At 42.0% G+C, this 16247-nt stretch overlaps 1 protein-coding gene across 1 annotated transcript in view; it reads left to right on the top strand.

The window, feature by feature from the left end:
• Positions 1-16247, top strand: part of RALGAPA2 (Ral GTPase activating protein catalytic subunit alpha 2) — a 317987-nt gene that overhangs the window by 164968 nt on the left and 136772 nt on the right. The window contains 4 exon segments of the mRNA XM_034641613.1: positions 1600-1728; positions 2603-2661; positions 8249-8357; positions 14678-14788. Coding sequence (XP_034497504.1) covers positions 1600-1728; positions 2603-2661; positions 8249-8357; positions 14678-14788 — 408 coding nt within the window.

The following is a 16247-nucleotide window of genomic DNA, read 5'->3' as shown; positions in this document are numbered from 1 at the left end:
CCCTGAGAACATCCATCATCCCACACTCCTGCTCTGTTCTGATGGCACCACTCCTCAGGTGGAATGAGACGGGCACGGTGCCATGTGGCTTGGGGGTCTCTACCTGGGAGCCCCAGTGCTTTTCTCAGACTTTGCCCCCTGGAGTTCCCCCTGTCCCTGCAGCACACCCACATGGCTTCTGGGCTCTGTGCACCTGGGCCTTTTACAGGTTCATGGGTGCCCCAGGTCTTCTGCCTCTTCCATTCCCACGGCCTGCACTGGCCTCTCGTCTCTCCCCTCGCTCCCCCACTCTGCAGGCCTGGCTGGCTCCTCCAGCACTATGTGACTTCTAGCAGCAGTTTGTTTTAGTGTCCCATACCATCCTGAGCAGGATAAATCATTGCCACATTTTGGGTCCCAGAGAGTATCTGTGTGTTTTATGTTGTCTTTTGGACCTGTGTGCTTATGGGAACCAAGTGAGGTAAAACATGAATGTTCTGGGCTCCCATGATATCCCTGCTATCTGGTTCTCGTAGCCATATCACTGAATTGTATATCACTGCTATTTGCCTCTTCTCCTGCACCCCACACACCACACTGCCATCTGTATAGGGGAGGGAGACTTGCTTTCATTTCATACCCCCAAGTGCTTAACAAAATAGGCCCAGTGTGAACCCTAGAGTTAGATGGCCTCAGTGCAAATCAGGGTCTGTCACTTGATGCCACTTAATTTCTCTGGGCCTCAGTTTTCTCACTTGTAGTGTGGAAATGATAATAGTATCTACTTCATTGGATTGTTGAGGGTATTCCATAAGGAAATGCTTGTACAGCATTTAGAACAGTCTAGCACCATAAGTGTTAGCTGCTATTGTTATAATTATTAGATAATAGTAGAGAGACAGAAGGGTAGATGGACAGGTGGGTAGGTGGGCAAATGGCATACCTTTGTAATCCTGGTGCCTGCCCCATTTTTGGCTAATCATAGCTGCTAGTAAGTGTTGGCTAGATTGAAATCTAGTGAAGTGTCTCCTTTAATATATACCTAATTCCAATAACGGACAAATAAGTGATTTTGTATCTCACTAGATATCAGACACTATATGTTATTTTGCAAAGTATTCTTGATGAGACAGGAAATTTGGTAGATGGTGTCTGCTTTCTTTCTCTACCTTCTGAAATTCAGCCTCAACCCCTCTTCCTTATGAATTTTTGTTAACTGTCTTCACAGCAAAAATAATATTAAGTTGGTATCACTTACTTTACCCTGCTTTGTCAAGAACATTAAGACTAAAAAAATAAAAATAAAAGGAAAAAGTCATGATTGAGTCATTTGCTCTTCTGACTCTGAATGTATCTGCAGACCAGTTTTCACAATGCTTTTTACACAAGTATAGTGATAATTTCCATTCCTTGGAAATTTGCTTTTTCATTTAGGCAAACCTCTCCTGCTTAAATATTCACCTGGAGGAAAATAACCTAGCATAGTTTGGTACTTCTTATCTAGGATAAAATAATTGTAAAGATTCCCGCTCAAAATCATAAAAAAGTGAAGTATGTTGCTTATGTAAAGTTTCTGGCTTAGAAAAAGAAAAATGGGTGTTTTCACTTTTTTATGTGCAGACACCTCATTCAGAAGCTCTCACCATTCTCGGTTCTCTTGTCTGCTTTCCAAATACCTACCGGGAGATCCCTTTACTGCAGTTTGTGCCGGAAGTCAAGGAAGTCATCACAGGTTCCGAAGATGTCAAGGTACCTCATGCATTTGAATGAATCTCAAGTTTAGCATTTTATAATTCTAGCTATGTGGTTATCTCTTCCATTATCATACATTAATCTACTTATCCCTGAAAGTTCTCTATTGTTTAAATCTTTCAGTAGTTGTTGTTGTTGTTGTTTCCAGAAGACTGTTTTAGGGGGTTAAATGTATTAGATTCAGAGCATATGGCAGTTATAACTGATAGCTTCCTTGGGTGTTTTTTATTAGATCTGTTTATCATGCCTATGGATTGTAATTATGTAATGAATCATCCTTTGTAATAATTTTAGGTTTAATTGTGCCGCATTAGTGCATCAAATGAGCTTATAAGAAATAATTGAAGTTAGCCAAATATTCAGTCCCATTGTTAGCCTGATTAAATACTACTAATAATTTGAAATGTCAAGTTATTAATTCCCTAGAGAATAAAAGTAAGCATTTGTTCTTCCCTTAACTGACTTTGGGGCAAACAAAAATGCTTTTCAAATCTCAGAATCAATCTATCTGTCTAATTATGGTACATAATTATAATATATAATTTAGGGTACAATATATAATCTAATTTGAAGTAAAAGAAAACCGAGCTTTTCCTATCTGAAGTCTCAGTGGCTTTGCTAGTTTTTTATTGCATACCCAGAAACCCTCTTCTCTAGGCTGGCCTACTTGCCCAGAGAGGCCCTGGCTGAGACCACCACCAGGCTGCTCCCCCAAGCCCTGTGTTTCCTTCCCCCCAGGTTCTCCCTGTTGGGAGCCTCTCCAGAGCTCCCTGGTCCTTCAGTAGCTCCTGACTGCCTGGAACACAGTCAGAACATGTGGGAAACCAACTACTAAACAAAGTTTTTATTTTACTTAATTTTGTGTTTTTAGCATTACCTCATAAATATTTTACTGAAGAATGCCACAGAGGAACCAAATGAATGTGCAAGGTAAATGTTGACTAAAAGGTAAACTATTTTAGGATTTTAAGATACAAATTTATGTGTAAACAGTTAATGTTAAAAAAAAAACCACAACAGTCTTCCACATTACTTGTACATACACTAAAAAGTATAGTAAGAATTATGTTGAGGAAATGCTTTACTTAATTTTTTTAAAGTGTACCACTATTAAGTGAAAACACTAAGGTACCCAAGATTATAGCGTGCTACATTTTGTAGAAGAAAAAACAAGATTACAAATATATTCCTGTGTTCCCCATTATTTTTTAATGGAGAAGAAAATGGAAGGATAAACCAAAAACTTATAAAAATGGTGTATGTATAGGTTAGTAATTCTCAACCAGAGGTAATTTTGTATCCCAGGAGACATTTAGCAATGTCTGGAAAAATTTTGTTTGCTTCTGCCAGGCATCTGAGCTTGCTAGCAGTCTTTTAGCAATATAAAGGTTTTCTGGGCCACCTGCATAATGAAATTTGCAACCTGTCCTTCCAACCTGAAGCCCAAAGCTGGGAGCAGTGGTGGAGGGGAATACCAGTTCCTCATCCTCTGCCTCCAACCTCCTAAGGTCACCGGAAGCCCAGCTCAACCTCCTGCTGCCTCCAAGGAATCAGCTCCTGCCCTGCTCTCTCTCTAGCAGCCTACCAACCATCACTGCCTTTTTAGCTCTTTGATGATCTTTAAGGGTTTCTGGGTTGTGGGTTCTTTGTTTGTTTGTTTGTTTTGGGGGTGCTGTATTTTGACTAACTTCTTCAGTGGTCTTCAGTGGAAAGCTTAGTCTACCTTTTCTAGTTTCCATTACCAGAAGCTATAGATTCATTATCAGTTTGTTAATATTAGAGTAACCCTGAATTTGGGGATAAACTCAACTTCGTTTATACGGTACCAGATCTGATTTGACTAACATTTTGTTCAGGAAAGTTGCCTTTATATTCATGGCCTGTAATTTTCTTTCCCCACCCTGTCCTTTACCAGGTTTGATTCCAGGGTTAGATACTCTCACAGAATGATTGAATTATTGTTTCATTCTCTATAGTCAGGAAGAATTTTTATAAAATTAGAGTTCATGCTCCTGTGTATTTAGATCTCGATGGTAAAACTATCTAGGTCTGGTCATTTATTTATGAGAAGGTTAACCATTGACTTGTTTTCTTCCATGATTTTAAGAATATTAAGGTTTTCTTTCTTTCTTTCTTTCTTTCTTTCTTTCTTTCTTTCTTTCTTTCTTTCTTTCTTTCTTTCAACAGCTTATATAAACTAAACTTGTGTAGAAATTGGTCCATTCCATCTAAGTTTTGAAATATGCTGGCATACATGATGGCTCCATTATCCTTTTGCTGTCTTGTGTCTCTTTCACTCCTGGAGCTATATGCACTTCTTAATCCCTGATCCTATTATGTATTCTCTGATTTTTGTCACTAGTCTTGCCAAAGATTTGTCAAGTTTGTTAGTCTTTTCAAAGAACATACTTTCGTCTTTCTTCAGCCTCTTCATTCTAATTTGTTTTTATTTTCTACTTTCTACTCTTTTTTTCTTTCTTCATATTCTGTCATTCCTTTCTTTTTATCAGCATATTAATTCTGATGTGTTAATATAACAGTATACTAACTCAACATACTAATTCAGCCATTCTCCTTTACAAATGTCCACATTTAAGTTTGTATGTTAATTTCTAGGTGCTACTTTATCTGAGTTCTGTACATTTTGATATGCAATATTTTTCTATTAATAGATTTTTCCCATTTCATTATGATTCCTTCATTGAGTCATGACTTACTTAGAAATGTATTTAATTTCTAAACATATGGTTATTTTATTTATCTTTTTGCTACTGATGTTTTAAAGGCATCACAGATCCAATATGTTGTCTGCCAAGTGACAGTCTTTGAAATTGTTGAAATTTGCTCTATGGTCCAGTAGAAAGGCAGTTTTTGCAAATGTCCTGTGTAGGCTTGAAAAGCATGTATATACCATTTCTTCAGTAGTTGGGTGTACCACTCTAGATGTGTCCATTTGATTAATTTTTTTAATCATGTGTTTCAGATATTTTACATCCTTTTTAAATTTTTTCACCATCTTAATAATTTACTGAGAAAGATAGTTTAAAATCTCCCACTATTATGGTGCATTTATCTATTTTTCTTTGTATATCTGTCAGTCTTTGTTTATATATTTTGAAGTTATATTATTAGCTGTTTAGAACTATAGAATTATCAAATCCCTATAGAGAATCATATCTCTTTTAATTTATTTAGTGACCCTATTTACCTCTAAGGATGATTTTTTTTTTCTCTTAAAAACCAGTTGTCTCATACTGATTCAGGTATTTTTAAATAATATTTTCCATCCTTTTCCATTTAACCTTTCTGTATTCTTCTCTTTAAATGTCATTGCAAAAATTGTACAATTCTTTATTTTATACATTTATCCTGTTTGCTCTTGATCTTTTAACTGAATCTTTAATTCATTTACATTTACTGCAGTTACTGGCATATTTGGATACATTTCTTTCATCTGCTTTTATATTTTGTTATTGGTCCTTATCAATATTCTCTCATTTTGTTCCTATTCTTGCCTTCATTTTTCCCCTCTTCTTTTTTTCCTTCCTTCCTTCCTTTCTTTCAGATGATTTTTTCCACATTCCATTTATTACTTCTATTTTTGTAGAAGTCATAGACTCTTTCAGTTTTTTTAGAAGTTGCCTTAGAAGGGCGCCTGGGTGGCTCAGTCGTTAAGCGTCTGCCTTCAGCCTAGGGCGTGATCCCAAGGTCCTGGGATCGAGCCCCACATCAGGCTCTTCCGCTGGGAGCCTGCTTCTTCCTCTCCCACTCCCCCTGCCTGTGCTCCCTCTCTCACTGGCTGTCTCTCTCTCCGTCAAATAAATAAATAAAATCTTTAAAAAAAAAAAAAAATTGCCTTAGAAATTTTAATGTGCATACTTGTCTTACTAATTCTGAAATTAGTCTGTCTTTACCCTTTTCCTAAACAATGCTAGTTCCTTAGAATATAATCTTCTGATTATATTCTTATGTCCCTGCAGCTGCTCCTGTTGTGTCTCCCTTCTCCACCTAACCTCTGAGTGTTAGAGGTTTAGGGCTGGTCCTCTTCTCCCTCTGACTCTCCTAGGTGCACTTATCCATTCTAACCAGACTTTAAATACCACTGAATTTATGGTACTCATGATAATGAATTTATTTGCCTGGTCTCTTCTGTGAACCCCTTGTATATTCAGGCTTATGTATTAAGCTGCCTACTTGATGCCTACATCCTCAGCTTGGATGTCTTAACACATGCAAAGTTAACACAGTCACAGCTGAACCCTCGAGTCTCCTGACCGTCCCTCAGACTCCATCTTAGTAAAGGGCACTATCGTCTACCCAGATTTTCAATCCAGAAACTTGGGGGAAATCCTTGATTTCTTCTTTTCACTTACCTACCACATTCAAACCTTTAACATGTCTTGGCTATACCTTCCCCTCCTCCCCTACTTTTTCTTTACTATAGAAATCCAAGTTTCTGTGGAGTGAAAAATGGAATAGAAATGTGTATGATATGCTCAGTCTTTATAGCTGTGTATGAAACATGGAATTAGACAAAGAAATTGAAGTCATGCAAGTGCAGATCAGCAGAAATATGACCAAGATTTCAAATAAATGGAGGATAATTACAAGAGAAGATAGTTACAATGATAATAATGTAGAAAAGCTAAGGAAAAATAGTAAGTTTTCTGTTACATAAACTGGAGTGGTGTGAGATGGCAGAGTAGCAGTCTCCAGAGAGTGTGTTGGCATACAAAGGAGAGTGAAGGTGGTACCGCCATTAGCTAAAAAAAAGTGTCGAGAGAGAGAACTCATTTGGGATCACAAAGGACATATTTGGGATACAGAGAGCTTAACTGACAGAAACTCAAAGCCAAAAGGAATACCTGAGAGTACTAGAATAGGAAGATGCTAAATGGGAATGCTAAATGATAAATTTCAAAGAGAAAATAGTATGGAAGAGCTGCTATAAGCTAGTGTGACTTTAAAACTCAAGGCAGGTGAGAGTAGTTCACATTATGAAACCATTTTATGGGTCACAAATGTTCTCTGTTGTACAAGGCTAATAGTTACAGAGTAATGCAGGTGTTCCTAAGAAATGAGAGATCTTTGCTAATGAATTACATTTAACAGATAGGTTAATGGGTTGTAAAACGTGTGTGTATTGATACACACACACACACACACACACACACACACACACAAGCCTGCAAAGGAAGAGAGGCTTTTAAAGTGGTAAAAATATGACTTGGGGTATAATTCCAAGTTTGATAGATTTTAGTAGGTTGAACAGTCAGAGTCTGACTTAAGCTGGGGGAAGATAAAGAGGCTACTGGAAAGCATATAGAATACATGACAGAGAGTGCAAACGAAGAATACAAAGTGCAGTTTCTGGACTGAGAATCAGGCAAGAGAAGACAGTTCTGCACAGTAAGGAAAGCTGAGGGTTTGAACTGCGTGGAACTCCTGTATAATGCTGGTGTTGGAGAACTGAGGAAGACCAGGCACGCCTTGTAAACTGGGCTACATGCGTATCCTGAGGGCATTTTGGTAGAAGGTGACATGGTCTCCAAAGAGCTTTTAATAAACGTGTTCTGAAGAATTTCATCTATCCTAATTTAAAGAGGTGAGAATCCAGTGAAACATGGTGATTTTAAAACCGCAAAATATATTTATTTTAATTGCTGAATTATACTGAATACAAAGAACTTGCACTGTGGAGAGCTGAGCTGTACGTTCAGTTTAATTGCCACTGGATGTAACCTCTTCTTACTAAGAAGAACATATACATACCACAGCTAACGTCTGATTCTGAGTAGTGGCTTGAAACCCTCTTTGTTCTGAAAGTGAGCTGGTTTGGGAGAAGTATTTTAATTTTATATGTGGGCATTCAGAAAAAAACTGGAATATGACTTTTTGATCATTGCAAAAGATAGTAGACTATATCAATTTCAAAGAGAATTACCACTTAAAATTGATTTATAATTGAAAAGGTAATTTTTAAAGGACTGTGGAACTTGAAGAAGGCTTTGTCTAGCACATTGCTTAAAAGCAGTAACAGTGCAGCTGATTCTGAAAGTTGTATTCCGATATTCTTTACAATGAAATGTGGGGGTTGTCTTTTGTTTGTAGTAGGTGTTGTATATTTTATTGTAAGAAAAACAATTATAAACTCAATTTCCAGCCATTTTCCAAGATTCATGTTTTTTGAGTCTTCCTCAAAACTATCTTGAAGCAATTCAACATAGTTTAAAGTGTCAGCAAAAATAACTGATACGTGCTCTGTGACTACTAATGGGAAATAGATCATTTATTTCATTAAATATTTAATTACTAACCAATACCAATTTTTCTATTTATCCTGAAAACTGAACTATTGAGGGTACCTTATCTTTTTCCTCAGGAAGACACTGTGTTAACGTATCTATAATTTTGGCCTCTTTGTAAAAAAGATTTAAAATACTTTGTCACTTGAAAGTACCAAGAAAATATATTAAATTTTTTAAGAGTTTCCCTCCTTTTCCTTCTTTTTCAAAAGATGCATTGCCATTTGCTCCCTCGGGGTCTGGATCTGCGAAGAACTGGCACAGTGTACAAGCCATCCTCAGCTGAAAGAGGCCATCAATGTGATAGGTGTCACTTTAAAGGTATTACCAATTCGTGATATGTGTTTGACAGTGAGCTGTATCCCAGATAGTCAACCAGTTCTAGTTTGAATTAGCTCCATCATTATTTTCCTGTACATGAGAGATTTTGAATCAAAAATTGGTTTTCTGAGAGCCATGTTGACAAGTTCTGTGAGGCTCCCAAGAGAGACCACCAACAGCTGCTTCCCCACTGGTGGCTGCAACCTGGCCATCCATAGCCTGAGCGTTCCTAAGCCAAGCCCTGCAGCTGAACAGGGTTCCTCTGGTAGCTGGGCACTTCCTGTGGCAAGAAACACAACTATCATCCACTGGTAATAGTGACAAGAAAGTGGGATTTCATGCGCTGGCCTTTTCAGTAGGACTGGGAGAGACCAGGTGAACAGTCCTGAGTGCTCACTGTCTGACTGGGTCTTGGCACTTTTAGGATGGCTTTCTTCCTTTGCTTTGTTAATGAAAAGAAGACCTGCCATTCCCTGGGAAGTCACTCTGGGCTGGATTCATGGTAGAGTCTCTATAAGTCTATAACCTTCACAATAGCAGCTCAGCAAGGTAGGTAGTACAATCCCTATGTCACACCAGAGGAAAGTAAGGCCCAGAGAAATCAGGTCATGAGCCCACAGCTATGCAGGTATAAGTGATGTCACCAAGAGCATATCTGTGTAACACAAAAAACAAAACCTTTATACATACTATTAGGCCACTTCCTAAACCGGAGCTCAAATCCTGCCAGGTCCTTTTCTGGGTCCTGCCTAGAAATGGTGGTAATAATTGGCATTGCTGTTATTATACCCCCAGAACCAGCGAATGCCCAGTCCCTTCCAGGCACTGTGCTGGGAGTTTGTGGAAGTTCTCAGCTGTGAGACAGTTGTCCCATTTTACAGTGGAGGAACTGAGGTGCGGGAGAACAAAGGAGCTCATTCCAGGCTCTAGATAGAGCCTGGCCGAGCCAAAGTTCAAACCCTGAACTGTTCTTCTGATACCAGCATCCAGGCTCAGGCCTGCCCTTCTTTATTGCCTGTTATGTGCTGCTGTACTAGTAACGGAACCGCCATTGTAGCTGACGCTGGGACAGTCATCACCTGGCAGCCCACAGGTTAACCAGCTGGGGGCATCCCCTGCCCATGGCTTGCCATCCAACCCTCTGGTCTAGCCCTGCTTGCTTTTGCAGCCTGACTTCATTGCAGCCCTCCTCACCCACTCCCCTTCCTGTCCAAGCGTGATGCCCTCTGACCTGCCGCCTCTGTCACCCCATTCTGCTGTTCTCTCCTCCTCCACACCTGGGCATGCCAGTTGTGTCATGCGAGCTGGAGAAACACTTGCTGCTGATCCCTGTGGAGAGGAACAGAAAATTGATTGAACGAGGATCAATTAGGAGTGCTGCCTCTAGCCTGAGCAGGGCGCTGACCTTTGTTGTTGCTTTTAATCCTTAGAACGCCCTATGAGGTGAAGGGTTACTGCCACCTCCTCGTCACAGATGTGGAAAATGAGCTGATTGGGAAGTAATGAGTTGGCCAGGGTCAAACCCAGGACACTGGCCCCTTGTCTGGGCTTTTGCACAGTTGCAAAAACCATGGTGAAATATTCACATGTAACTATTAAAGTGGAAAGATGTCGGATAGCAATTGTATATCTGTGCAGAGTCTAATTTTTTTAATATCCTGTTTTCTCAATTCTAAGATGTATTTTTCAAATCTTAGTGTTTTCTTAAATCTAGTATGTTGAATGTAGTGTGGCTTCCCCACCTCTACCCCTTTCCTGGAAAAGCTGTTAATAAGTCAGTGGTGTCTGAGAATGAAGGAGATACATAGATATATCTGTATAGCTATCCTTTTACCCTTCTGTCCTGTTCTATGTAGTACAGAAGAGAGATGGAAATCGATAACAAAAGTAGAAGGATATGAGGGTTTGTATTTTCTCATTGTAGTTCTCCACATTTTCAAAAATTTCTTTTTCTATAATTATGCGGAAAAACATAAGGCACCAGAAAAAGAGAGCATGGAGCCCAGACTCTGTCAGGGGCATCCCAGCACAGTGCAGGGACTGTCCCGTGGAAGACCCACTGCTGTAGATGCTCTGGCTCCCCCCATTTTAGAAAGAAGAGAGAAGACAACTAAAGAAGGCCAGGGAACTCACTCCAGCTTGAACTGCAAAGAAATCTGAGGGCCAAGATCAGCCAAATCAGCCTCCCTTTAACTGTTAGAAACAGCAGAGGGAAACTCATGGATGTAATTCCAGGACCCTGGGACAGCTCCCTGCCTGCCTCCCGCTGATGTCTGTGTTCCTATTACAGTTGGTACTTTTACTGAAGGAGGTAGTACATAAATCTCAGAGAACCGGGGGCCTAGCAGGGAGAGTATTGCCGCAAGGAACAATTCCGAGAAGTGGGCCCTCAGGGAGGCTTGGGGCTCTGCTAGGAGGAGGCTCAGCCCCAGCAGCAAAGGGACATGAGTCCTGGAAGGGCTTCCTGCCTTATGGATTCCGCATGACTCTGGGCATCACTCTGCTGTGACCCTGCCCTTCAGGAACACTTGACAAGGTTGACCTGGTGTTCCCTCTGATGTGGGAAGGGCATGGTCAGAGAAGGCTGGGAAATGCTCCCCAGGGGGTATCAATGAAAACCAGCCTGGAGCCTCAGCAGGAAATGAGAGCAGTGCACTGCATAGGCACCTGGAGATTTCCACCCAGCTAGCTGTGTCTGGTGGGGTAGTGTTGTGGGCAGCAGGGGTGGCAGGGGAGTGTTCTAAGCCTGAGCTGTAGTTACTTAGGTGTCCCATCCAGGATGTGGGCCAAGTGCACTAGAGTGACACCTTTGGCTCTGGCTCAGGTGAGCTTCCAGTGTTGCCTCCCAGGCAGCCCAGCCTGAGCCCCTACCCTCAGCCTTACCTGTTGCTCCTTCTCTTACCCCATCTTAGGAGACATCATTAACTGTCTCCCCCTCCTTACCCCACCACTGTCTTCAGTCATAGAGTCCTACTGCCCTAGGGCCATTCCTCACCCAGGCTGGCTCTCTCTGCCAATAACTGAGCGTCCAGGTGCCCTCCAACCCCATGGCCCTAGTCTGGCGCCCACAGATCTGTCCTCCATACTGCCACCAGAGGACTCTGCACAAGGCCTGACCAAGTCACCCACAGACTGGAGTACTAAGCATGGCATTCAGGTACATACACGAGTGGGTCCCTGCCTGTTCCCAAGATTGTCAGTCTTTCAGAATAGGGACTGTATCTATCTTGTTCATCTTGGGCCCTATGCTTTGCTTTTCTTTTTTGGTTTAAACAACATGGGAATGTATTGGTTCATATAACTAGAAAATACATGGGTTTGGAAGAGTTTGAGGTTGAGGAACAGCATCAGCACTGACCTAATCACCTGACTCTTCTGCTCTATAGTCCACAGAGGTGGCTTCATCTTAGGGTAGGCTGCCCGCAGGGTTGGAGGATGTCTCCCAGTAGGAGTCAGGGTCTGTGTGTCCTTATTCATGCTCAGCAAGACTTCCCTCACAGCATTCTAGTAAGGGGTACTGAGATGTGTTAGCGGAGGTTTCTCACTCAGTGCCAGTGACTGAGGCTGGGAATAAAATCTTCTGATTAATTTCAGCTAGTTAGGACACATTCCTGCAGCTGGGAGACAGGACTTGCACCTGGAAAAAGATCTACTGTTAGTTAAAGAGAGAGGGGGGAGGGGCACCTGGGTGGCACAGCGGTTAAGCGTCTGCCTTCGGCTCAGGGCGTGATCCCAGAGTTATGGGATCGAGCCCCACATCAGGCTCCTCTGCTATGAGCCTGCTTCTTCCTCTCCCACTCCCCCTGCTTGTGTTCCCTCTCTCGCTGGCTGTCTCTATCTCTGTCGAATAAATAAATAAAATCTTTAAAAAAAAAAAAAAAGAGAGGGGGGAATTGACACTGGCCAAGCAACTACACATGTACACTTTAGAGAGCATCCGGGAGCAAGAGATCCTCTCTGTAGTGGGAAGAGGTGGTATGTGAGTGCAGAAATGAATAGTGAGAGGGAGCTAAGCAGTGTCTGGGGAAGGGGCACTCCAGGCAGAAGGAGCACCAAGTACAAGGCCCTGAGGTAAAAATGAATTGGTATATATTCGAAGGGCAAGATGTTAATATATGGAGTGGAGTGTGGTGCCAGGCCAGTAGGGGAGCTGGGGCCTTATTACTTGTCAGTTTAGCTGAGCCCAAATAGCATTTCCCAGAATTCTTTTCCCCATATGGGTTTTTGGGGGAGTGGGGTTCATTACTTTTTTTGTTTTTTTTTTTAATTTGAGTATAGCTGACACAATGTGATGTTAGTTTCAGGTGAACAATACAGTGATTCAGCAACCTATACCTTCTGCCATCCCCACCACAAGTGTCGCTGCCATGCGTCACCATCAGTGCTGGCACATTGTCCTTACTCCATGAGTATGTGCTGAGTGAGTGAGTGATCTGTTTCCCCCACACACACCATCCTCCACAGCATTCACGTGTGACTAATACCACCCCCATTTGTAGCGCTCCAGCTGAGCCTTGCCTGCCACAGGGCCCTGCTGCCCACTGCCTGGACAGAGACAGTCTCCCTCTTCCTTCTTCCAAGCTAAGCTCAGCTTCCCCCCACAACTTGTCCTCTCTGCTGTCTGCCTCCTCTCTCACACCTTACCCCTTTGCCCAGAGGCTTGTTGTCTGGGTACCATAGCTCTCATTTCCTCGTCGTCCTCTTGTGTGCTTTCAGCTTCTAGATGTAAGAGCCACACCAGCCTCCTGTTTCCATCCCATGACTTGACTACTGTGATGCAGCAGAAACACACCCAGTACCTACTCATGTTCTTCACTCCCTCAGCTCTACCTTCACCTCAGACTACCATGTGTTACTCCTCAAGGGGCTGTGTGAGGCATTGGGAATATAATGGTGAACAAGATGTGGAAAAATTAAACACACGAAAGAATAGGCAGACGAATATCAAAGATCAGCTTGATAGCCCTTCATGCCATAGGGAAGTGTAAGGGGAACAGGATGAAGCTGAAGAGCTGGAGCAGGTGGGCTGCCACTCCTCTGGATGGGCATGGTGGCCTCATGGAGGAGACATTTAGTGCCATGATCTGAAAGTGCCAGCAACACGCAGACCTGGGGAAGGAGTGTCCAGGCAAAGCAGGGAGCAAGTGCAAAGGCCCTGGGCAGAAGCAAGCCAGACTATTTGAGGGACTGAAAGAAGCCTATGAGCATCAAGTCACCTGAAGCCTAGAGGCCAGGCTCTGAAGAACCCCGTGAGCACAGATGCTCTTGCCCTGGGTGTACTTTGTGCCTATCAGGAAGGGGCAGCCAGGAAGTGTTTATCCTGTAGAATCCAAATGAATCCCCTTTGCCTTAACTTCTTCCTTCCCCTGTGCATTTATACTGAGATGCTAAATGTTGGCTTTTCTGTGTCTATGTGGTGCTGAGGTCAATTGTGATCTGCTTCATGTGACTTGGAGCTCCTGGTGTGGAAATAACTAAGCTACATATCCAGAGGTTTCCCTAGACAGGGACCCAAAATCAGTGACAAACCTTTCTTCTGTAGATAATGAGGTATGGACAGCAGAGTAGTCCCAGGTTCTGGCCAGGGAGAGAGGCACAGGGTGCCTTCATCTGTTTCATCCACCCCAGCCAGCGGACCTTGTAGGCACCACCCCTCCCTGTTGACATGCCATCACAAGAAATGGGAGCATCTAGAGGACCTTGGACACACACCAGACTCCAAAAACACACTCAAAGTAATTGAATACACCAGAAGATATGAAGTATGTTCTCGCAGTCGCCAGTTTCACATTTCTTAGTACATTACACATGCGGGTTCAGTTTAATTTTGGAAGGTAGAAAGTCACTTGCTTAGTCCCTGTTTCTCCAGGTGTAAAATAAAGATTGCATCTACCTTGCAGAGCTGCTAATGAAGATTTATCAATGCGAAAATGAGGAAAATTCTTGTGAAAGGTCCAGCACATAGGGAATACTCAGTAATGGGCTACACTTTAATTTCCTCTAATTGTCAAAGCTATGATTTATGCGATCTGCATGAGGCATCTGAAATTATGGCTTTAATTTTCCTATTACTGAATGACAGCTACTTGTTTCCTCAGAACACGTAAATTCATACTGCTAGTCTGGACAAGAGGCAGTTACAGGATGGCGATCATATATAAACTATCTGGTACCAGGACACATTTTTCAAAAATTGAATGCCAAACAAGAAAATGTATCCCTAAACATCGCTGGAAAGAAATACCTGTTTTTTTCTTCCTTAGGACAGATGTACTTGTTAAGTTCAGTCCTTCCGTTCGGGGTTTTGTTTCCTTTTATAGTTTTCTAACAAAATCGTGGCTCAGGTGGCCTGTGATGTTCTTCAGTTGCTGGTTTCCTACTGGGAAAAGCTTCAGTTGTTTGAAACCTCTCTGCCTCGGAAAATTGCAGAAGTAAGTCTTTTCCTGGAATGCTAAAACATAAGCATTTTCCTCTTACTCTATTCAGTATTTAATGAATTACAGATACTCAAACAATTGTTAGAGAACTGTCTATTGCATTGCTATACGTGTCATTCGTTTTAAGATTAAATCGCACTGGCCTTCTCAGCTGTGATTTCAGGCACTGCGTAAAGAAGCCACCAGTGTTCCAGGACAGAGTCTCACTCTTGGGGAGTTTGAAAGGCAGACACGACCACAACAAAGAGACCTTTTGTAGATTGGGCTTCATTCATCGAGAGTAATTTGGATGGTGCCAACAAGCAGTAGGCAGCTGGTTATGATGCCCTCCATGCAGGGGCGGGGGACAGGGGGAACTGTTGTGTGAAACAGGAGTCTCTCCCAGACTGAAGCCCCGGACCACGCTTTCTGTCATAGCATGATTACCCAGCTGTAATTAGATTACTACTGTAATACCCTCTGGCTAGTGGGGGTTGGGGGGTAGTTGGTGGGAGAGAAGGACAGAAGGAACAGGAAGGGGGCGCCTGGGTGGCTCAGTCGTTAAGCATCTGCCTTTGGCTCAGGGAGTGATCCTGGAGTTCTGGGATCGAGCCCCACGTCAGGCTCTTCCTCTGGAAGCCTGCTTCTTCCTCTCCCACTCCCCCTCTTTGTGTTCCCTCTCTCGCTGGCTGTCTCTCTCTCAAATAAATAAATAAAATCTTAAAAAAAAAAAAAAAAGAAGGAACAGGAAGAATCATCTCAATGATAATATCCTGGAGGTGGCTTACATCTGAGGGTGCTTGCATTTACAGAAACAGATACCCTCACCTCTGTAGGTGCCTACATATAAGGCACGTCCATTCCTGCCAGTTTTGAAAGCTACACTTTTTGAAACATGCCCTGTTCTTTACATATCCAGTGGTAACTCTTCAAGGAGATTTGATTTATCTCTGTGTGGTATTACAGGGAGAGAAGAAGTGATATTGATTTATTTTCTCTCAGCCCTAGACATATTTCACCAGTGAGATCACTTTTTTCTCTCAGAGAGACCTTAGGTGACCTAGAGAGAAACAGAACAGGAATATCAGAAGCTGCAAGCTGTAAAGTTGTGTTTTAGGGCAACTGTGTACAGTTGACCCTTGAACAGTATGGGTTTGAACTGCATAAGTCCATTTGTGTGTGGATTTTTTGGATAAGTACAATAGAAGACTGTAAATGTATTTTCTCTTATGATTTTCTTAACATTTTTTTCTCTAGCTTACTTTATTATAAGAATACAGCACAGAGTACATATAACATACAAAATATGTGTTGATCAGCCGTTTTTGTTATTGGTGAGGCTTCCGGCCAGTAGTCGGCTATTAGTAGTTAAATTTGGAGGAAGTCAAAAGTTATACATGGATTTTTACTGTGCACGGTCAGGGGGATCAGCGCCCCTAGTCCCCGAGTTGTTCAAAGATCAATTATAGTTTAT

The sequence above is a fragment of the Ailuropoda melanoleuca genome, chromosome 13, assembly GCF_002007445.2.
Source record: "Ailuropoda melanoleuca isolate Jingjing chromosome 13, ASM200744v2, whole genome shotgun sequence".
Taxonomy (NCBI): Eukaryota; Metazoa; Chordata; class Mammalia; order Carnivora; family Ursidae; genus Ailuropoda; species Ailuropoda melanoleuca.
The sequence above is the reverse complement of the archived record's forward strand: the minus strand, read 5'-3'. Positions and strand labels throughout refer to the sequence as shown.